Source organism: Rhinoderma darwinii, chromosome 6 (genome assembly GCF_050947455.1).
Source record: "Rhinoderma darwinii isolate aRhiDar2 chromosome 6, aRhiDar2.hap1, whole genome shotgun sequence".
In the NCBI taxonomy this organism is placed as follows: Eukaryota; Metazoa; Chordata; class Amphibia; order Anura; family Rhinodermatidae; genus Rhinoderma; species Rhinoderma darwinii.
This window is the reverse complement of record NC_134692.1, coordinates 145956628-145981003: the sequence shown is the minus strand read 5'-3', so window position 1 is coordinate 145981003 and position 24376 is coordinate 145956628. Positions and strand designations below refer to the sequence as shown.

The 24376-nt window shown below is 37.4% G+C and overlaps 1 protein-coding gene across 4 annotated transcripts in view; it reads left to right on the top strand.

Moving 5' to 3' along the window:
* The window catches only part of PFAS (phosphoribosylformylglycinamidine synthase), a 33352-nt gene extending 16376 nt beyond the window's left edge, over positions 1-16976 (top strand). For 3 of the 4 annotated variants that reach the window (XM_075830934.1, XM_075830936.1, XM_075830935.1), the window contains exons 24-28: positions 62-272; positions 356-447; positions 633-747; positions 10418-10789; positions 15222-16976. In XM_075830934.1, the coding sequence (XP_075687049.1) occupies positions 62-272; positions 356-447; positions 633-747; positions 10418-10789; positions 15222-15541 (1110 nt within the window). In that variant the 3' untranslated portion in view covers positions 15542-16976. The remainder of the gene's footprint in view (positions 1-61; positions 273-355; positions 448-632; positions 748-10417; positions 10790-15221) is intronic. The other variant, XM_075830937.1, reaches the window with a different exon arrangement.
* Positions 16977-24376: the final 7400 nt, after the last annotated feature.

Genomic DNA, 24376 nt, shown 5'->3' with positions numbered 1-24376 from the left:
CCCTTTAGACTCCTCCTCTTAAAGGAGACATTATTATTTTTTTCCCTTGTATTATTTCCAGGTCCGAGTCTGTGTAAATGGGGAAGAGGTCCTGCGTGATGAAGTAGGGAAGCTGCGGGCGCTGTGGGAGGAGACAAGCTTCCAGTTAGAACGATTGCAGGCCCGTCCTGGCTGTGTGTCACAGGAGGAGGCGGGGCTCATTAAGAGGGAGGGGCCAAATTATCAGCTGACGTTCAACCCATCTGAAAAGTCTCCTGTGCCGGCTCTGATAGGTACAGTAGTGACGGGTGGTGACGGTTATACAGGGAGGGTGTAAGGTGACTGTACCTGAACAGGTGTATTACCCTCCACCCAGGCTCCACCCAGCCGCGTGTTGCTGTTGTACGGGAAGAGGGCAGTAATGGCGACCGAGAGATGGCGGCTGCGCTGCTGATGGCTGGGTTTGAGGTAACGCATTGTCCATCAATCCTTGAAATTACATTCTTTATTATATCGTATACTCAAGTCACATCAAAAGCTGCAGTTTAAAGTGAAAGCTGTTATGTGTCCGTCATAGGATTTAGAGGTACTATGGGGAACAAATAAATATATCTGTCATAACAACTACTCCCATCATCCTCTGTCCTCTTCAGGTGTGGGACGTCACCATGGAAGATCTCTTGTCCGGAGGAACCACCCTAAACATCTTCAGGGGACTCATATTTGTTGGAGGATTCAGTTATGCAGACGTTCTAGGCTCCGCAAAAGGCAAGTGATCAGCGGGACATGAAAACCCTCCACACAAAGCACGGAACTGTTACCATACTGCCCCCTATAGGCCAGGACCAGTCCTCCACAGAGAAGCAGTATTATAGTAGTTATATTCTTGTATATAGGGGCAGTATTATAGTAGTTATATTCTTGTATATAGAGGGCAGTATTATAGTAGTTATATTCTTGTATATAGGAGCAGTATTATAGTAGTTATATTCTTGTATATAGGGAGCAGTATTATAGTAGTTATATTCTTGTATATAAGAGCAGTATTATAGTAGTTATATTCTTGTATATAGGCACAGTATTATAGTAGTTATATTCTTGTATATAGGCACAGTATTATAGTAGTTATATTCTTGTATATAGGGGGCAGTATTATAGTAGTTATATTCTTGTATATAGGAGCAGTATTATAGTAGTTATATTCTTGTATATAGGGGCTGTATTATAGTAGTTATATTCTTGTATATAGGGGGCAGTATTATAGTAGTTATATTCTTGTATATAGGGAGCAGTATTATAGTAGTTATATTCTTGTATATAGGAGGTAGTATTATAGTAGTTATATTCTTGTATATAGGAGGCAGTATTATAGTGGTTATATTCTTGTATATAGGGGCAGTATTATAGTAGTTATATTCTTGTATATAGGAGCAGTATTATAGTAGTTATATTCTTGTATATAGGGGCAGTATTTTAGTACTTATATTCTTGTATATAGGGGCAGTATTATAGTAGTTATATTCTTGTATATATACGGGCAGTATTATAGTAGTTATATTGTTGTATATAGGAGCAGTATTATAGTAGTTATATTGTTGTATATAGGAGCAGTATTATAGTAGTTATATTCTTGTATGTAGGGGCAGTATTATAGTAGTTATATTCTTGTATATAGGAGCAGTATTATAGTAGTTATATTCTTGTATATAGGGGGCAGTATTATAGTAGTTATATTCTTGTATATAGGGGCAGTATTATAGTAGTTATATTCTTGTATATAGGAGGCAGTATCATAGTAGTTATATTCTTGTATATAGGGGGCAGTATTATAGTAGTTATATTCTTGTATATAGGGGCAGTATTATAGTAGTTATATTCTTGTATGTAGGGGCAGTATTATAGTAGTTATATTCTTGTATATAGGGGGCAGTATTATAGTAGTTATATTCTTGTATATAGGAGCAGTATTATAGTAGTTATATTCCTGTATATAGGGGGCAGTATTATAGTAGTTATATTCCTGTATATAGGAGCAGTATTATAGTAGTTATATTCTTGTATATAGGGGCAGTATTATAGTAGTTATATTCTTGTATATAGGAGGCAGTATTATAGAAGTTATATTCTTGTATATAGGGAGCAGTAGTATAGTAGTTATATTCTTGTATATAGGGGGCAGTATTATAGTAGTTATATTGTATATAGGGGGCAGTATTATAGTAGTTATATTCTTCTATATAGGGGCAGTATTATAGCAGTTATATTCTTGTATATAGGAGCAGTATTATAGTAGTTATATTCTTGTATATAGGGGGCAGTATTATAGTAGTTATATTCTTCTATATAGGAGCAGTATTATAGTAGTTATGTTCATGTATATAGGGGGGCAGTATTATAGTAGTTATATTCTTGTATATAGGGGGCAGTATTATAGTAGTTATATTCTTGTATATAGGGGCAGTATTATAGTAGTTATATTCTTGTATATAGGGGCAGTATTATAGTAGTTATATTCTTGTATATAGGGGCAGTATTATAGTAGTTATATTCTTGTATATAGGTGGCAGTATTCTAGTAGTTATATTCTTGTATATAGGGAGCAGTATTATAGTAGTTATATTCTTGTATATAGGGGGCAGTATTATAGTAGTTATATTCTTGTATATAGGGGGCAGTATTATAGTAGTTATATTCTTGTATATAGGGGGCAGTATTATAGTAGTTATATTCTTGTATATAGGGGGCAGTATTATAGTAGTTATATTCTTGTATATAGGGGCAGTATTATAGTAGTTATATTCTTGTATATAGTAGGCAGTATTATAGTAGTTATATTCTTGTATATAGGGGGGCAGTATTATAGTAGTTATATTCTTGTATATAGGGGGCAGTATTATAGTAGTTATATTCTTGTATATAGGGGCAGTATTATAGTAGTTATATTCTTGTATATAGGAGCAGTATTATAGTAGTTATATTCTTGTATATAGGAGCAGTATTATAGTAGTTATATTCTTGTATATATGAGCAGTATTATAGTAGTTATATTCTTGTATATAGGGGCAGTATTATAGTAGTTATATTCTTGTATATAAGAGCAGTATTATAGTAGTTATATTCTTGTATATAGGAGGCAGTATTGTAGTAGTTATATTCTTATACATAGGGGGGGCAGTATTATAGTAGTTATATTCTTGTATATAGGAGGCAGTATTATAGTAGTTATATTCTTGTATATAGGGGCAGTATTATAGTAGTTATATTCTTGTATATAGGGGGCAGTATTATAGTAGTTATATTCTTGTATATAGGGGGCAGTATTATAGTAGTTATATTCTTGTATATAGGGGGCAGTATTATAGTAGTTATATTCTTGTATATAGGGGGCAGTATTATAGTAGTTATATTCTTGTATATAGGGGCAGTATTATAGTAGTTATATTCTTGTATATAGGGGCAGTATTATAGTAGTTATATTCTTGTATATAGGGGCAGTATTATAGTAGTTATATTCTTGTATATAGGTGGCAGTATTCTAGTAGTTATATTCTTGTATATAGGGAGCAGTATTATAGTAGTTATATTCTTGTATATATGGGGCAGTATTATAGTAGTTATATTCTTGTATATATGGGGCAGTATTATAGTAGTTATATTCTGGTATATAGGGGCAGTATTATAGTAGTTATATTCTTGTATATAGGGGGCAGTATTATAGTAGTTATATTCTTGTATATAGGGGCAGTATTATAGTCGTTATATTCTTGTATATGGGAGCAGTATTATAGTAGTTATATTCTTGTATACAGGAGGCAGTATTATAGTAGTTATATTCTTGTATATAGGGGCAGTATTATAGTAGTTATATTCTTGTATATAGGGGGCAGTATTATAGTAGTTATATTCTTGTATATAGGGGCAGTATTATAGTAGTTCTATTCTTGTATATGGGGGCAGTATTATAGTAGTTATATTCTTGTATATAGGAGCAGTATTATAGTAGTTATATTCTTGTATATAGGGGCAGTATTATAGTAGTTATATTCTTGTATATAGGAGCAGTATTATAATAGTTATATTTTTGTATATAGGAGCAGTATTATAGTAGTTATATACTTGTATATAGGAGCAGTATTATAGTAGTTATATTCTTGTATATGGGAGCAGTATTCTAGTAGTTATATTCTTGTATATAGGGGCAGTATTATAGTAGTTATATTCTTGTATATAGGGGCAGTATTATAGTAGTTATATTCTTGTACATGGGGCAGTATTATAGTAGTTATATTCTTGTATATAGGGGGCAGTATTATAGTAGTTATATTCTTGTATATAGGAGCAGTATTATAGTAGTTATATTCTTGTATATAGGGGCAGTATTATAGTAGTTATATTCTTGTATATAGGGGCAGTATTATAGTAGTTATATTCTTGTATATAGGGGCAGTATTATAGTAGTTATATTCTTGTATATAGGGGCAGTATTATAGTAGTTATATTCTTGTACATGGGGCAGTATTATAGTAGTTATATTCTTGTATATAGGGGGCAGTATTATAGTAGTTATATTCTTGTATATAGAAGCAGTATTATAGTAGTTATATTCTTGTATATAGGGGGCAGTATTATAGGAGTTATATTCTTGTATATAGGGGGCAGTATTATAGTAGTTATATTCTTGTATATAGGGGGCAGTATTATAGTAGTTATATTCTTGTATATAGAAGCAGTATTATAGTAGTTATATTCTTGTATATAGGGGGCAGTATTATAGGAGTTATATTCTTGTATATAGGGGGCAGTATTATAGTAGTTATATTCTTGGATATAGGAGCAGTATTATAGTAGTTATATTCTTGTATATAGCGGGCAGTATTATAGTAGTTATATTCTTGTATATAGAAGCAGTATTATAGTAGTTATATTCTTGTATATAGGGGCAGTATTATAGTAGTTATATTCTTGTATATAGGAGGCAGTATTATAGTAGTTATATTCTTGTATATAGGAGGCAGTATTATAGTAGTTATATTCTTGTATATAGGGGCAGTATTATAGTAGTTATATTCTTGTATATAGGGGGCAGTATTATAGTAGTTATATTCTTGTATATAGGGGGCAGTATTATAGTAGTTATATTCTTGTATATAGGGGCAGTATTATAGTAGTTATATTCTTGTATATAGTAGGCAGTATTATAGTAGTTATATTCTTGTATATAGGGGGGCAGTATTATAGTAGTTATATTCTTGTATATAGGAGGCAGTATTATAGTAGTTATATTCTTGTATATAGGGGCAGTATTATAGTAGTTATATTCTTGTATATAGGGGCAGTATTATAGTAGTTATATTCTTGTATATAGGGGGCAGTATTATAGTAGTTATATTCTTGTATATAGGGGCAGTATTATAGTAGTTATATTCTTTTATATAGGGGCAGTATTATAGTAGTTATATTCTTGTATATAGGGGGCAGTATTATAGTAGTTATATTCTTGTATATAGGTGGCAGTATTCTAGTAGTTATATTCTTGTATATAGGGGCAGTATTATAGTAGTTCTATTCTTGTATATAGGGGCAGTATTATAGTAGTTATATTCTTGTATATAGGGGGCAGTATTATAGTAGTTATATTCTTGTATATAGGGGCAGTATTATAGTAGTTCTATTCTTGTATATGGGGGCAGTATTATAGTAGTTATATTCTTGTATATAGGAGCAGTATTATAGTAGTTATATTCTTGTATATAGGGGCAGTATTATAGTAGTTATATTCTTGTATATAGGAGCAGTATTATAATAGTTATATTTTTGTATATAGGAGCAGTATTATAGTAGTTATATTCTTGTATATAGGGGCAGTATTATAGTAGTTATATTCTTGTATAAAGGGGGCAGTATTATAGTAGTTAAATTCTTGTATATAGGGGCAGTATTATAGTAGTTATATTCTTGTATATAGGGGGCAGTATTATAGTAGTTATATTCTTGTATATGGGGGCAGTATTATAGTAGTTCTATTCTTGTATATGGGGGCAGTATTATAGTAGTTATATTCTTGTATATAGGAGCAGTATTATAGTAGTTATATTCTTGTATATAGGGGCAGTATTATAGTAGTTATATTCTTGTATATAGGAGCAGTATTATAATAGTTATATTTTTGTATATAGGAGCAGTATTATAGTAGTTATATTCTTGTATATAGGAGCAGTATTATAGTAGTTATATTCTTGTATATGGGAGCAGTATTATAGTAGTTATATTCTTGTATATAGGGAGCAGTATTATAGTAGTTATATTCTTGTATATAGGGGCAGTATTATAGTAGTTATATTCTTGTATATAGGGGCAGTATTATAGTAGTTATATTCTTGTATATAGGGGCAGTATTATAGTAGTTATATTCTTGTATATAGGGGCAGTATTATAGTAGTTATATTCTTGTATATAGGAGCAGTATTATAGTAGTTATATTCTTGTATATAGGGGCAGTATTATAGTAGTTATATTCTTGTATATAGGGAGCAGTATTATAGTAGTTATATTCTTGTATATGGAGGCAGTATTATAGTAGTTATATTCTTGTATATGGGGGCAGTATTATAGTAGTTATATTCTTGTATATGGGAACAGTATTATAGTAGTTATATTCTTGTATATAGGAGCAGTATTATAGTAGTTATATTCTTGTATATGGGGGCAGTATTATAGTAGTTATATTCTTGTATATAGGAGCAGTATTATAGTAGTTATATTCTTGTATATAGGAGCAGTATTATAGTAGTTATATTCTTGTATATAGGGGCAGTATTATAGTAGTTATATTCTTGTATATAGGGGGCAGTATTATAGTAGTTATATTCTTGTATATAGGAGCAGTATTATAGTAGTTATATTCTTGTATATAGACGGCAGTATTATAGTAGTTCTATTCTTGTATATAGGGAGGAGTATTATAGTAGTTGTATTCTTGTATATAGGAGGCAGTATTATAGTAGTTATATTCTTCTATATAGGAGCAGTATTATAGTAGTTATATTCTTGTATATAGGGGCAGTATTATAGTAGTTATATTCTTGTATATAGGGGGCAGTATTATAGTAGTTATATTCTTGTATATAGGGGCAGTATTATAGTTGTTATATTCTTGTATATAGGGGCAGTATTATAGTAGTTATATTCTTGTATGTAGGGGCAGTATTATAGTAGTTATATTCTTGTATATAGGGGCAGTATTATAGTAGTTATATTCTTGTATATAGGGGCAGTATTATAGTAGTTATATTCTTGTATATAGGAGCAGTATTATAGTAGTTATATTCTTGTATATAGTGGGTAGTATTATAGTAGTTATATTCTTGTATATAGGGGGCAGTATTATAGTAGTTATATTCTTGTATATAGGAGCAGTATTATAGTAGTTATATTCTTGTATATAGGAGCAGTATAATAGTAGTTATATTCTTGTATATAGGGGGCAGTATTATAGTAGTTATATTCTTGTATATAGGGGCAGTATTATAGTAGTTATATTCTTGTATGTAGGGGCAGTATTATAGTAGTTATATTCTTGTATATAGGGGCAGTATTATAGTAGTTATATTCTTGTATATAAGAGCAGTATTATAGTAGTTATATTCTTGTATATAGGAGCAGTATTATAGTAGTTATATTCTTGTATATAAGAGCAGTATTATAGTAGTTATATTCTTGTATATAGGGGCAGTATTATAGTAGTTATATTCTTGTATATAGGAGGCAGTATTATAGTAGTTATATTCTTGTATATAAGAGCAGTATTATAGTAGTTATATTCTTGTATATAGGTGGCAGTATTATAGTAGTTATATTCTTGTATATAGGGGCAGTATTATAGTAGTTATATTCTTGTATGTAGGGGCAGTATTATAGTAGTTATATTCTTGTATATAGGGGCAGTATTATAGTAGTTATATTCTTGTATATAGGGGCAGTATTATAGTAGTTATATTCTTGTATATAGGAGCAGTATTATAGTAGTTATATTCTTGTATATAGTGGGTAGTATTATAGTAGTTATATTCTTGTATATAGGGGGCAGTATTATAGTAGTTATATTCTTGTATATAGGAGCAGTATTATAGTAGTTATATTCTTGTATATAGGAGCAGTATAATAGTAGTTATATTCTTGTATATAGGGGGCAGTATTATAGTAGTTATATTCTTGTATATAGGGGCAGTATTATAGTAGTTATATTCTTGTATGTAGGGGCAGTATTATAGTAGTTATATTCTTGTATATAGGAGCAGTATTATAGTAGTTATATTCTTGTATATAGGGGGCAGTATTATAGTAGTTATATTCTTGTATATAGGGGCAGTATTATAGTAGTTATATTCTTGTATATAGGGGCAGTATTATAGTAGTTATATTCTTGTATATAGAGTGCAGTATTATAGTAGTTATATTCTTGTATATAGGAGCAGTATTATAGTAGTTATATTCTTGTATATAGGGGCAGTATTATAGTAGTTATATTCTTGTATATAAGAGCAGTATTATAGTAGTTATATTCTTGTATATAGGAGCAGTATTATAGTAGTTATATTCTTGTATATAAGAGCAGTATTATAGTAGTTATATTCTTGTATATAGGTGGCAGTATTATAGTAGTTATATTCTTGTATATAGGGGCAGTATTATAGTAGTTATATTCTTGTATGTAGGGGCAGTATTATAGTAGTTATATTCTTGTATATAGGGGCAGTATTATAGTAGTTATATTCTTGTATATAGGGGGCAGTATTATAGTAGTTATATTCCTGTATATAGGGGCAGTATTATAGTAGTTATATTCTTGTATATAGGAGCAGTATTATAGTAGTTATATTCTTGTATATAGTGGGTAGTATTATAGTAGTTATATTCTTGTATATAGGGGGCAGTATTATAGTAGTTATATTCTTGTATATAGGAGCAGTATTATAGTAGTTATATTCTTGTATATAGGAGCAGTATAATAGTAGTTATATTCTTGTATATAGGGGGCAGTATTATAGTAGTTCTATTCTTGTATATTGGAGGGAGTATTATAGTAGTTATATTCTTGTATATTGGAGGGAGTATTATAGTAGTTATATTCTTGTATATAGGAGCGGTATTATAGTAGTTATATTCTTGTATATAGGAGCGGTATTATAGTAGTTATATTCTTGTATATAGGGGCAGTATTATAGTAGTTATATTCTTGTATATAGGAGGCAGTATTATAGTAGTTATATTCTTGTATATAGGAGCAGTATTATAGTAGTTATATTCTTGTATATAGGGGGCAGTATTATAGTAGTTATATTCTTGTATATAGGGGCAGTATTATAGTAGTTATATTCTTGTATATAGGTGGCAGTATTATAGTAATTATATTCTTGTATATAGGGGCAGTATTATAGTAGTTATATTCTTGTATATAGGAGGGAGTATTATAGTAGTTATATTCTTGTATATTGGAGGGAGTATTATAGTAGTTATATTCTTGTATATAGGAGCGGTATTATAGTAGTTATATTCTTGTATATAGGAGCGGTATTATAGTAGTTATATTCTTGTATATAGGGGCAGTATTATAGTAGTTATATTCTTGTATATAGGAGGCAGTATTATAGTAGTTATATTCTTGTATATAGGAGCAGTATTATAGTAGTTATATTCTTGTATATAGGGGGCAGTATTATAGTAGTTATATTCTTGTATATAGGGAGCAGTATTATAGTAGTTATATTCTTGTATATAGGGGCAGTATTATAGTAGTTATATTGTTGTATATAGGGACAGTATTATAGTAGTTATATTCTTGTATATAGGGAGCAGTATTATAGTAGTTATATTCTTGTATATAGGAGCAGTATTATAGTAGTTATATTCTTGTATATAGGGGCAGTATTATAGTAGTTATATTCTTGTATATAGGTGGCAGTATTATAGTAATTATATTCTTGTATATAGGGGCAGTATTATAGTAGTTATATTCTTGTATATAGGAGCAGTATTATAGTAGTTATATTCTTGTATATAGGAGCAGTATTATAGTAGTTATATTCTTGTATATAGGAGCAGTATTATAGTAGTTATATTCTTGTATATAGGGGACAGTATTATAGTAGTTATATTCTTGTATATAGGGGGCAGTATTATAGTAGGTATATTCTTGTATATAGGGACAGTATTATAGTAGTTATATTCTTATATATAGGGGGCAGTATTATAGTAGTTATATTCTTGTATATAGGGGACAGTATTATAGTATTTATATTCTTGTATATAGGGCAGTTCTGTTATAATTATGCCCCCTATGGAGAAGCTATTACTGCCATGATTTTGTTTTATGCAGAGGATGATTTTGTGTTTTTTGCTTTTCTTATTATGACTCCTGTATTTGGTTTTTGTCTTGTAGGTTGGGCAGCATCTGTCAAGTTTAACTCTGATGTCCGTGAGAAGTTTGAAACGTTTCGCTGCCGCACCGACACGTTCAGCCTTGGGATCTGTAATGGCTGCCAGCTGATGGCGCTGCTGGGGTGGGTAGGAGCGGAGGGCCTGTCAGGTACAGGTGAGTGTCCGGACTCTTCCGCTGTGTGTGTGTTCTGTGTCCTCGTTCTTACGGTCTGTCCTGCAGGTGATCGTCTCGCACACGGAGTCCTGCTGAGCAACAACGTCTCCGGGAGGTTTGAGTCTCGCTTTGTGACGGTGAAGATTGAGGAAAGTCCTTGTGTCCTGCTGCAGGGGATGGCTGGGACGTCGCTGGGGGTCTGGGTGGCACACGGAGAAGGTAAATGATGATGTTCGTGTAGACGTCGCTCATTTTCAGTCATTCAGGAGTCTGGGAAAGCTGCGGCCATGTTTATAGTTATTTTTTATTTAGGAAGAGGGGATAAGAGTTGTGGTTCCTATAGGAAAATAAAATTGAAATAGTAAAAATAATAAACTTTATTGATATATTTAATTAAAATTATTTTTGAGACGTTTTTTTATATAATTATCCAATGTAGGTCAGAATTAATTGCGGTGCAGATGACCCCTTGTCCGGCACTTTGAGAGCAAAATTTGTCTTGTGTATAATTTGCTATGAAATGCTACTATCACACAACAACAGAGCTAAACCTTATTTGTTGTTAAGGCTGATGAATTGTTTTGGATTGAGCTTTATTCAACGGTAAACTGAATAAAAATCTGATGACAGTGGTATAGTGATGTGTTATGCCAAATGTGCTATCATTGTATGCACCGAGTAAATCCGCATTTGCTGTTAGTCTTTGGACATTGTATCAGTTTTGTGTTCTCTTATGTGCACTGAGTGGATCCATTTTTGCTTGTTAATAGATCTTGTGTCAGTTTATTCAGGACCACTGAGTGTGTCAGCACTTGCTGTTAATCCATAGGCATTATTTCAGTGGCTTGACGTTCTCTTGGTGTAGATACAATAGACAAAGTGCGATAAAGTATCGTGCTGAGATTAAAATTTTCGAAAAAGCTGTGTATACGTCTATTGCTGGATTGATTCAGCAGTCCACATTGTGTTGTTATACAACGCTGGCCACTTCTATCAGAAATAGCAACGATGCGGTAACCTGTGTGAATGAGCGCTACAGGGAGTGCTCTGATTATTGAGTGCTCGCTGTCCGTTCTCACCGTTCGTGAGAGACCGTGAGCAGCGGCACAATGCGGTATTCAGGCTGTGTGTTCCGCCTTTGCAAATGGCATACACCGCCGATCCTTCCTATTAGGATCAGCAGCGATGCAATTCGCCTATTTGTAAATAGAGTTGCACTATGTGAAGTGCCCTATTTGTGGGGTGCTTGCTGTCTGTTCTCACGGGAGAGGCAGTAGATAGCAGCACGGTCTGATAGTCTGGTTAACCTGCCTGTGTATATCGATCAGCTGGCTTAGTGAGCGCTGTCGGGGATTTCACCCAGCAGCGTCTGACCGGATCCACGCACCGCTCTCCTTCAGGGAGCAGCGCTTCCGCATATAAGTCGTTGCCGACTATTGATTGATCTTGTAGGTATCATTAGATGAAGCTAGGACCTTTAAACATTGGTTTCATAAATATGACTAGACACCCGACGCGTTTTTCGCCGGCATTCCGGCTTCCTCTTGGGGTGTGACCCGCCGGTTCTGACGCCCTTAAATATGGTAAGTGCTGCTGGGATTGTTTTGAATATAACAGTGTGTAGATTAGATTAATTCCAAATATCTGTCCTAAGGCTCAATATTATTTCTTAACAGAAAGATCAATTTTAACCCCTTCCCGCTCCTGGACGTACTATTAGGTCATGGTAGCTGTATCGTTCGCGCTCCATGACCTAATAGTACGTCTCGGGAGTAACTGCCATTTTGGCCGTCCTCCCGACACATACGGGAGCTGTGACAGCTGCTGTCTCGTACAGCGGGGACCGATCGCTGTGTCCCCGCTGATTAACCCCTGAAAAGCCGTGTTCAATAGTGATCACGGCTTTTTAGGGGTTAAGCTGCCATCGCCGGCCTGCTACACGATAGCGGCCGGCGATGGTGACTATGGCAACCGGACACCAAACAATGGCGTCCGGCTATGCCATAGACGGAAGCCTAGTGGGTCCTGACAGTCAGGACCCACTATGCTTGCTGTCAGTGAGTAGCTGACAGTTCTAATACACTGCACTACGCATGTAGTGCAGTGTATTAGAATAGCGATCAGGGCCTCCTGCCCTCATGTCCCCTAGTGGGACAAAGTAATAAAGTTAAAAAAAAGTTAAAAAAGGATGTGTAAAAATAAGAAAATAAAAGTTTTAAAGTAAAAATCCCCCTTTTTCCCTTATCAGTCCTTTATTATTAATAAAAATATATAAACAAACAAATAAACTATACATAATTGGTATCGCCGCGTCCGTAACGGCCTGAACTACAAAATTATTTTGTTATTTATCCCGCACGGTGAACGCCGTAAAAGAAAATAAATAATAAACCGAACCACAATCACAATTCTTTGGTCACTTCACCTCCCAAAAAATGGAATAAAAAGAGATCAAAAAGTCGCATGTACCGGAAAAATGGTCCTGATCGAAACTACAGTTCGTTACGCAAAAAATAAGTCCTCGCACGGCTTTATTGATGGAAAAATAAAACCGTTCTGGCTCTTAGAATAAGGAACACAAAAAGTGAATGATTGTTTACAAAACGTATTTTATTGTGCAAACGCCATAAGACATAAAAAAACTATAAACATCTGGTATCGCCGTAATCGTATCGCCCCGCAGAATAAAGTGAATATGTCATTTATAGCGCACGGAGACGCTGTAATAACTATAAACATCTGGTATCGCCGTAATCGTATCGCCCCGCAGAATAAAGTGAATATGTCATTTATAGCGCACGGTGAACGCAGTAAAAAAAATAGATTAAAAAAACAATAGTAGAATTGCGGTTTTTTAGTCACTGCGCCACTTAAAATAGAATAAAAACTGATCAAAAAGCCGCATGCACCCCAAGAAAACTACAATGGATTCCTCAAGGGGTCTAGTTTCCAAATTAGGGTCACTTTTGGGGGGTTCCCAATGTTTTGGCACCACAAGACCTCTTCAAACCGGACATGGTGCCTAATAAAAAAAGAGGCCACATAATCCTCTCGGCGCTCCTTTGCTTCGGAGGCCGGTGCTTCAGTCCATTACCGCACGAGGGCCACATGTGGGGTATTTCTCTAAACTGCACAATCTGGGCAATAAGTATGAAGTTGCGTTTCTCTGATAAATCCTTTTGTGTTATAAAAAAAATGGTATAAAGAGGATTTTCTGAGAAAAACAAATTTACAAATTTCACCTCCACTTTGCTTTAATTCCTGTGAAATGCCTGAAGGGTTAAAAAACTTTCTAAATGCTGTTTTGAATACTTTGAGGGGTCTAGTTTTTAAAATGGGGTGTTTTATGGGGGTTTCTAATACATAGGCCCCTCAAAGCCTCTTCAGAACTGAACAGGTAGCTTAAAAAAAAGGCTTTTGAAATTTTCTTAAGAATATGAGAAATTGCTGTTTATGTTCTAAGCCTTGTAACGTCCAAGAAAAATAAAAGAATGTTCAAAAAACGCTGCCAATCTAAAGTAGACATATGGGAAATGTGAACTAGTAACTATTTTGGGTGGTATAACCGTCTGTTTTACAAGCAGATGCATTTAAATTCTGAAAAATGCTATTTTTTTTCACAATTTTCTCTCAATTTTGCAATTTTTCACAAATAAAGACTGAATATATCGACCAAATTTTACCACGAACATAAAGCCCAATGTGTCACGAGAAAACAATCTCAGAATCGCTTGGATAGGTTTAAGCATTCCGACGTTATTACCACATAAAGTGACAGATGTCAGATTTGAAAAATGGGCTCTGAGCCTCAAGGCCCAAACTAGGCTGCGTCCTGAAGGGGTTAAAGGGGTTTTATTTTGATATTTAATGTTGCTCTTTAGTTTCTTTTATCTATTTTAGTTTATAAGTTGCTAATACACACATGAATATCTAGATTATTAGATTCATATCAAATAGTTTATATATATATATATATAGGGCCTGATCAGATAAAGCGAGAGATTTCTTTAATAATATATAGAATTTATTGATAATATTTGCGGAACTCAATTTGTTGATGTTTATTTTAGTGTCCAAAATACATAAATATAAATATATCTCCCGATTTATATTCTTCACTTTGAATCTATTGTTTTTTATTATTCCTGTACTGGAGTGACATCCATAAAAAAAAAACTTTTCTCAAAAATAATTTTAATTAAATATATCAATAAAGTTTATTATTTTTACTATTTCAATTTTATTTTCCTATAGGAACCACAACTCTTATCCCCTCTTCCTATTTCCTAAATAGAACATAGCATACACTGGTGGTATACAGCTTTTTGTGGTTCCCCAACACTCACTTTATATATAATAAATAAGTGAGGGTATCAGCAAAATCCCTATTTTTGACATGTTCATAGTTATTTAGTGGTGGAGCGGCGGAGGCGAGACCACCAGACTAGATACAGGTGGGAGTTAAAGCTCCCCGGCACATTACAGATCTTCTGATCGTGCCCTCCCCCCACCATGTGTAATTTATTATACTGGGGTACGATTGGGCCCCTCAGACAGCAGGGCCCGGGTGTTCCCGACCTCTGCACCCCCATAGCTTTGCCCCTGCTGGTAACTCCAGGACTGTTCTATTTAATTCTTCACTTTTTTCCAGGACTCATGAGATTCCGGTCTGAGAAGGTTCGCGATCACGTGACCTCCCACCGTCTGGCTCCTCTCCGCTACGTGAACGACCAGAACGTCCCCACCGAAGAGTACCCCATGAATCCGAACGGATCCCCTCTAGGGATTGCTGGACTCTGCTCGATGGACGGACGCCACCTAGCGATGATGCCGCACCCTGAGCGCTGCGTCCTGAAGTGGCAGTGGCCCTGGATGCCGGAGGACTGGCGGAGGACCCTGGACGTGTCTCCGTGGATGCGACTTTTTGAAAATGGCTACGGCTGGTGTCAGAAGAGCGCGCTGCACTACTGACCGGCCGATGTGTAATAATGGCCCCTCCCCCCAACCTCATGATGTCATCGTCTTATACAGACGGATGGGAGGAGCTTGTTGCTGCTGTAATAAATATGTCCACTAGAGGGTGGTGCTGATAATTTAACCCCTTAAGGTGCGGCCTATTTGGGCTCTCAGTATGGAGATAATTTATTTTTGGGGGGGTTTTTTCATTGCAGCGGTCCCTGAGCCATGGCTTTTTTTTGTGTTTTTTTTGGTAGGTGTTTGTTTTTATTGCTATTATTTTGGGGAAAACAAATTGGTTAAAAATGTAATTTAAAATTATAGAAAAAAAAAGTATTTATTATTTTACACCGTGTGTCGTGCGGAATAAATATTGAATTTACTTTATCCGCGTTGGGGTGTCAATGGCCCCCCTCCTCTTCTCTGTCCAGCTCCTTACATCCCGCGGTCGTGCAGGTTCTTATGGGCAGATCAGTAGCTGGAGCTGGTCTGTGAGTGACACCTAGACGTCTGCTGGTGTTGTGCCCGTGCGATGGTTAGAGCGGGCATGGACGCCATGGTACCTATAGGAGGTTATACAGGTTTTTCACTTGTAGCGCAGTTTCTCCCTTCGTTTGTTTCTCCCGGAGTTCCCCTTTATAGGAGACGCATGGCACACACCGTTTTCTTTCGTTTTTTTCAGAAAACTTTAAAGGGTTTGTGCGTTGGGCGGTTGTTTATAGGATAGGTCATCAGTATGAAAAACCGTTGTGTGTGTCCGGAAAGACCCATTAAAGGGATAAGCCGCTGCTTTTTTTCCTGTTATTTCTCGGGGTGACGGGTGGAGATATTGGGCAGTTTCTGCGCTTCCCTCTGCAAAGCGAGAAAAGTCCCGGAGAATAATCATAATCTGCTGCGTCCCAGGGTTATCGTCATCTCCTCTATCGACCACTAGGTGGCAGCGCGGTGTCATATCTGCCATGAGTGATCGGCTCGGACTAAAGTCCCACGGAGGACCACGTTATACATAATGGGCTTTACGTCACAAGTGTCCTACGTATGGGGCCGGAGAAACATAGAAGACGTCGTCTTATTTATAGTCATTTTATTGTGGGGAGTTCTAAAGACGAATCTCTCTAGATGAAAGAAAAAAAAAACATTGATAGAAATATTTATATTATGGGGCGGGAGCGAGCGGGGTACCCAACTTCTACCATGACCCCAAAATCATGTATGTGTATAACGGCCACTCCGAATACAGGCGCCTACAAACACGCACAGCAGCAAAACACAGGGAGACGTAAGAGGAGGGAGTCCCCGACCTGTCCCCCCAGAAATAGTCACATCCATGGAATTCTCAAACTGGACTTGTCGTAGATCATTATGAATAAATTGACTGGGGGAGGGGCCGGCTGATATTTCCTGGATCACCGCTGTGTATAGTCATAAATAAAACATTACATGCAATCAATAGACGTCTCCTTCATTACAGTCTGGAGTCCTCCACACCCACTCTACATCAGGAGCCGTACCGGATATGTAATGTATGTACACAGTGACTCCACCAGCAGAATAGTGAGTGCAGCTCTGGAGTATAATACAGGATGTAACTCAGGATCAGTACAGGATAAGTAATGTAATGTATGTACACAGTGACTCCACCAGCAGAATAGTGAGTGCAGCTCTGGAGTATAATACAGGATATAACTCAGGATCAGTACAGGATAAGTAATGTAATGTATGTACACAGTGACTGCACCAGCAGAATAGTGAGTGCAGCTCTGGAGAATAATACAGGATATAACTCAGGATCAGTACAGGATAAGTAATGTATATACACAGTGACTCCACCAGCAGAATAGTGAGTACAGCTCTGGAGTATAATACAGGATGTAACTCAGGATCAGTTCAGGATAAGTAATGTAATGTATGTACACAGTGACTCCACCAGCAGAATAGTGAGTGCAGCTCTGGAGTGTAATACAGGATGTAACTCAGGATCAGTACAGGATAAGTAATGTAATGTATGTACACAGTGACTCCACCAGCAGAATAGTGAGTGCAGCTCTGGAGTATAATACAGGATGTAACTCCGGATCAGTACAGGATAAGTAATGTAATGTATGTACACAGAGACTCCACCAGCAGAATAGTGAGTGCAGCTCTGGAGTATAATACAGGATGTAACTCAGGATCAGTTCAGGATAAGTAATGTAATGTATGTACACAGTGACTCCACCAGCAGAATAGTGAGTGCAGCTCTGGAGTGTAATACAGGATGTAACTCAGGATCAGTACAGGATAAGTAATGTAATGTATGTACACAGTGACTCCACCAGCAGAATAGTGAGTGCAGCTCTGGAGTATAATACAGGATGTAACTCCGGATCAGTACAGGATAAGTAATGTAATGTATGTACACAGAGACTCCACCAGCAGAATAGTGAGTGCAGCTCTGGAGTATAATATAGGATATAACTCAGGATCAGTACAGGATAAGTAATGTATGTACACAGTGACTCCACCAGCAGAATAGTGAGTGCAGCTCTGGAGTATAATACAGGATGTAACTCAGGATCAGTACAGGATAAGTAATGTAATGTATGTACACAGTGACTCCACCAGCAGAATAGTGAGTGCAGCTCTGGAGTATAATACAGGTTGTAACTCAGGATCAGTACAGGATAAGTAATGTAATGTATGTACACAGTGACTACACCAGCAGAATAGTGAGTGCAGCTCTGGAGTATAATACAGGATATAACTCAGGATCAGTACAGGATAAGTAATGTAATGTATGTACACAGAGACTCCACCAGCAGAATAGTGAGTGCAGCTCTGGAGTATAATACAGGATATAACTCAGGATCAGTACAGGATAAGTAATGTAATGTATGTACACAGTGACTCCACCAGCAGAATAGTGAGTGCAGCTCTGGAGTATAATACAGGATATAACTCAGGATCAGTACAGGATAAGTAATGTAATGTATGTACACAGTGACTCCACCAGCAGAATAGTGAGTGCAGCTCTGGAGTATAATACAGGCTGTAACTCAGGATCAGTACAGGATAAGTAATGTAATGTATGTACACAGTGACTCCACCAGCAGAATAGTGAGTGCAGCTCTGGAGTATAATACAGGCTGTAACTCAGGATCAGTACAGGATAAGTAATGTAATGTATGTACACAGTGACTCCACCAGCAGAATAGTGAGTGCAGCTCTGGAGTATAATACAGGATATAACTCAGGATCAGTACAGGATAAGTAATGTATGTACACAATGACTTCACCAGCAGAATAGTGAGTGCAGCTCTGGAGTATAATACATGCTGTAACTCAGGATCAGTACAGGATAAGTAATGTAATGTATGTACACAGTGACTCCACCAGCAGAATAGTGAGTGCAGCTCTGGAGTATAATACAGGATGTAACTCAGGATCAGTACAGGATAAGTAATGTATGTATGTACACAGTGACTCCACCAGTACATAGTGAGTGCAGCTCTGGAGTATAATACAGTATGTAACTCCGGATCAGTACAGGATATGTAATGTATGTACACAGTGACTCCACCAGCAGAATAGTGAGTGCAGCTCTGGAGTATAATACAGGATATAACTCAGGATAAGTAATGTATGTACACAGTGACTCCACCAGCAGAATAGTGAGTGCAGCTCCGGAGTATAATACAGGATATAACTCAGGATAAGTAATGTCATGTATGTACACAGTGACTCCACCAGCAGAATAGTGAGTGCAGCTCTGGAGTATAATACAGGATATAACTCAGGATCAGTACAGGATAAGTAATGTAATGTATGTACACAGTGACTCCACCAGCAGAATAGTGAGTGCAGCTCTGGAGTATAATACGGGATGTAACTCAGGATCAGTACAGGATAAGTAATGTATGTACACAGTGACTCCACCAGCAGACTAGTGAGTACAGCTCTGGAGTATAATACAGGATGTAACTCAGGATCAGTACAGGATAAGTAATGTATGTACACAGTGACTTCTCCAGCAGACTAGTGAGTACAGCTCTGGAGTATAATACAGGGTGTAACTCAGGATCAGTACAGGATAAGTAATGTATGTACACAGTGACTCCACCAGCAGAATAGTGAGTGCAGCTCTGGAGTATAATACAGGATGTAACTCGGGATCAGTACAGGATAAGTAATGTAATGTATGTACAAAGTGACTCCACCAGCAGAATAGTGAGTGCAGCTCTATGTATCTGTCAGGAGGTAGAGGAGCAATGATCTGCAGATCTCTGGAGAGGTCTGGTGTAATAATCTGCAGAATATATCACTATCTGTCCGGAGGTGGAGGAGCAATGTTCTGCAGATCTGTAGAGAGGTCAGTGGTGTAATAATCTGCAGGATATATCACTGTATCTGTCAGGAGGTGGAGGAGCAATGTTCTGCAGATCTGTAGAGAGGTCAGTGGTGTAATAATCTGCAGGATATATCACTATGTATCTGTCAGGAGGTAGAGGAGCAATGTTCTGCAGATCTCTAGAGAGGTCAGTGGTGTAATAATCTGCAGGATATATATGTGTCTGTCAGGAGGTGGAGGAGCAATGTTCTGCAGATCTGTAGAGAGGTCAGTGGTGTAATAATCTTCAGGATATATCACTATGTATCTGTCAAGAGGTAGAGGAGCAATGTTCTGCAGATCTGTAGAGAGGTCAGTGGTGTAATAATCTGCAGCATATATCACTATGTATCTGTCAGGAGGTAGAGGAGCAATGTTCTGCAGATCTGTAGAGAGGTCAGTGGTGTAATAATCTGCAGTATATATCACTATGTATCTGTCAGGAGGTGGAGGAGCAATGTTCTGCAGATCTGTAGAGAGGTCAGTGGTGTAATAATCTGCAGGATATATCACTATGTATCTGTCAGGAGGTAGAGGAGCAATGTTCTGCAGATCTGTAGAGAGGTCAGGGGTGTAATAGTCTGCAGGATATATCACTATGTATCTGTCAGGAGGTAGAGGAGCGATGTTCTGCAGATCTGTAGAGAGGTCAGTGGTGTAATAATCTGCAGGATATATCACTATGTATCTGTCAGGAGGTGGAGGAGCAATGTTCTGCAGATCTGTAGAGAGGTCAGTGGTGTAATAATCTGCAGGATATATCACTATCTGTCAGGAGGTGGAGGAGCAATGTTCTGCAGATCTGCAGAGAGGTCAGTGGTGTAATAATCTGCAGGATATATCACTATGTATCTGTCAGGAGGTAGAGGAGCAATGTTCTGCAGATCTGTAGAGAGGTCAGTGGTGTAATAATCTGCAGGATATATCACTATGTATCTGTCAGGAGGTAGAGGAGCAATGTTCTGCAGATCTGTAGAGAGGTCAGTGGTGTAATAATCTGCAGCATATATCACTATGTATCTGTCAGGAGGTAGAGGAGCAATGTTCTGCAGATCTGTAGAGAGGTCAGTGGTGTAATAATCTGCAGTATATATCACTATGTATCTGTCAGGAGGTGGAGGAGCAATGTTCTGCAGATCTGTAGAGAGGTCAGTGGTGTAATAATCTGCAGGATATATCACTATGTATCTGTCAGGAGGTAGAGGAGCAATGTTCTGCAGATCTGTAGAGAGGTCAGGGGTGTAATAGTCTGCAGGATATATCACTATGTATCTGTCAGGAGGTAGAGGAGCGATGTTCTGCAGATCTGTAGAGAGGTCAGTGGTGTAATAATCTGCAGGATATATCACTATGTATCTGTCAGGAGGTGGAGGAGCAATGTTCTGCAGATCTGTAGAGAGGTCAGTGGTGTAATAATCTGCAGGATATATCACTATCTGTCAGGAGGTGGAGGAGCAATGTTCTGCAGATCTGCAGAGAGGTCAGTGGTGTAATAATCTGCAGGATATATCACTATGTATCTGTCAGGAGGTAGAGGAGCAATGTTCTGCAGATCTGCAGAGAGGTCAGTGGTGTAATAATCTGCAGGATATATCACTATGTATCTTTCAGGAGGTAGAGGAGCAATGTTCTGCAGATCTGTAGAGAGGTCAGTGGTGTAATAATCTGCAGGATATATCACTATGTATCTGTGAGGAGGTAGAGGAGCAATGTTCTGCAGATCTGTAGAGAGGTCAGTGGTGTAATAATCTGCAGGATATATCACTATGTATCTGTGAGGAGGTAGAGGAGCAATGTTCTGCAGATCTGTAGAGAGGTCAGTGGTGTAATAATCTGCAGGATATATCACTATGTATCTTTCAGGAGGTAGAGGAGCAATGTTCTGCAGATCTGTAGAGAGGTCAGTGGTGTAATAATCTGCAGGATATATCACTATGTATCTGTGAGGAGGTAGAGGAGCAATGTTCTGCAGATCTGTAGAGAGGTCAGTGGTATAATAATCTGCAGGATATATCACTATGTATCTGTCAGGAGGTGGAGGAGCAATGTTCTGCAGATCGGTAGAGAGGTCAGTGGTGTAATAATCTGCAGGATATATCACTATCTGTCAGGAGGTAGAGGAGCAATGTTCTGCAGATCTGTAGAGAGGTCAGTGGTGTAATAATCTGCAGGATACATCACTATGTATCTGTCAGGAGGTGGAGGAGCGATGTTCTGCAGATCTGTAGAGAGGTCAGTGGTGTAATAATCTGCAGGATATATCACTATGTATCTGTCAGGAGGTGGAGGAGCAATGTTCTGCAGATCTGTATAGAGGTCAGTGGTGTAATAATCTGCAGGATATATCACTATGTATCCGTCAGGAGGTAGAGGAGCAATGTTCTGCAGATCTGTAGAGAGGTCAGTGGTGTAATAATCTGCAGGATATATCACTATGTATCTGTCAGGAGGTAGAGGAGCAATGTTCTGTAGAGAGGTCAGTGGTGTAATAATCTGCAGGATATATCACTATGTATCTGTCAGGAGGTAGAGGAGCAATGTTCTGCAGATCTGTAGAGAGGTCAGTGGTGTAATAATCTGCAGGATATAGCACTATGTATCTGTCAGGAGGTAGAGGAGCGATGTTCTGCAGATCTGTAGAGAGGTCAGTGGTGTAATAATCTGCAGTATATATCACTATGTATCTGTCAGGAGGTAGAGGAGCGATGTTCTGCAGAGAGGTCAGTGGTGTAATAATCTGCAGGATATATCACTATGTATATGTCAGGAGGTAGAGGAGCGATGTTCTGCAGATCTGTAGAGAGGTCAGTGGTGTAATAATCTGCAGGATATATCACTATGTATCTGTCAGGAGGTGGAGGAGCAATGTTCTGCAGATCTGTAGAGAGGTCAGTGGTGTAATAATCTGCAGGATATATCACTATGTATCTGTCAGGAGGTAGAGGAGCGATGTTCTGCAGATCTGTAGAGAGGTCAGTGGTGTAATAATCTGCAGGATATATCACTGTATCTGTCAGGAGGTGGAGGAGCAATGTTCTGCAGATCTGTAGAGAGGTCAGTGGTATAATAATCTGCAGGATATAGCACTATGTATCTGTCAGGAGGTAGAGGAGCGATGTTCTGCAGATCTGTAGAGAGGTCAGTGGTGTAATAATCTGCAGTATATATCACTATGTATCTGTCAGGAGGTAGAGGAGCGATGTTCTGCAGAGAGGTCAGTGGTGTAATAATCTGCAGGATATATCACTATGTATATGTCAGGAGGTAGAGGAGCGATGTTCTGCAGATCTGTAGAGAGGTCAGTGGTGTAATAATCTGCAGGATATATCACTATGTATATGTCAGGAGGTAGAGGAGCAATGTTCTGCAGATCTGTAGAGAGGTCAGTGGTGTAATAATCTGCAGGATATATCACTATGTATCTGTCAGGAGGTAGAGGAGCGATGTTCTGCAGATCTGTAGAGAGGTCAGTGGTGTAATAATCTGCAGTATATATCACTATGTGTCTGTCAGGAGGTAGAGGAGCGATGTTCTGCAGATCTGTAGAGGTCAGTGGTGTAATAATCTGCAGTATATATCACTATGTATCTGTCAGGAGGTAGAGGAGCAAAGTTCTGCAGATCTGTAGAGAGGTCAGTGGTGTAATAATCTGCAGTATATATCACTATGTATCTGTCAGGAGGTAGAGGAGCAATGTTCTGCAGATCTGTAGAGAGGTCAGTGGTGTAATAATCTGCAGGATATATCACTATGTATCTGTCAGGAGGTAGAGGAGCAATGTTCTGCAGATCTGTAGAGAGGTCAGTGGTGTAATAATCTGCAGTATATATCACTATGTATCTGTCAGGAGGTAGAGGAGCGATGTTCTGCAGATCTGTAGAGAGGTCAGTGGTGTAATAATCTGCAGGATATATCGCTATGTATCTGTCAGGAGGTAGAGGAGCAATGTTCTGCAGATCTGTAGAGAGGTCAGTGGTGTAATAATCTGCAGGATATATCACTATGTATCTGTCAGGAGGTAGAGGAGCAAAGTTCTGCAGATCTGTAGAGAGGTCAGTGGTGTAATAATCTGCAGGATATATCACTATGTATCTGTCAGGAGGTAGAGGAGCGATGTTCTGCAGATCTGTAGAGAGGTCAGTGGTGTAATAATCTGCAGTATATATCACTATGTATCTGTCAGGAGGTAGAGGAGCGATGTTCTGCAGAGAGGTCAGTGGTGTAATAATCTGCAGGATATATCACTATGTATCTGTCAGGAGGTAGAGGAGCAATGTTCTGCAGATCTGTAGAGAGGTCAGTGGTGTAATAATCTGCAGGATATATCACTATGTATCTGTCAGGAGGTAGAGGAGCAATGTTCTGCAGATCTGTAGAGAGGTCAGTGGTGTAATAATCTGCAGTGTGTTCCAGCAGAGACCTAGGACAGGGTTAATCTGGGAGACCTGAAAGGGGAGGGGATTACAAGTTTTCGCCCTCCCCGC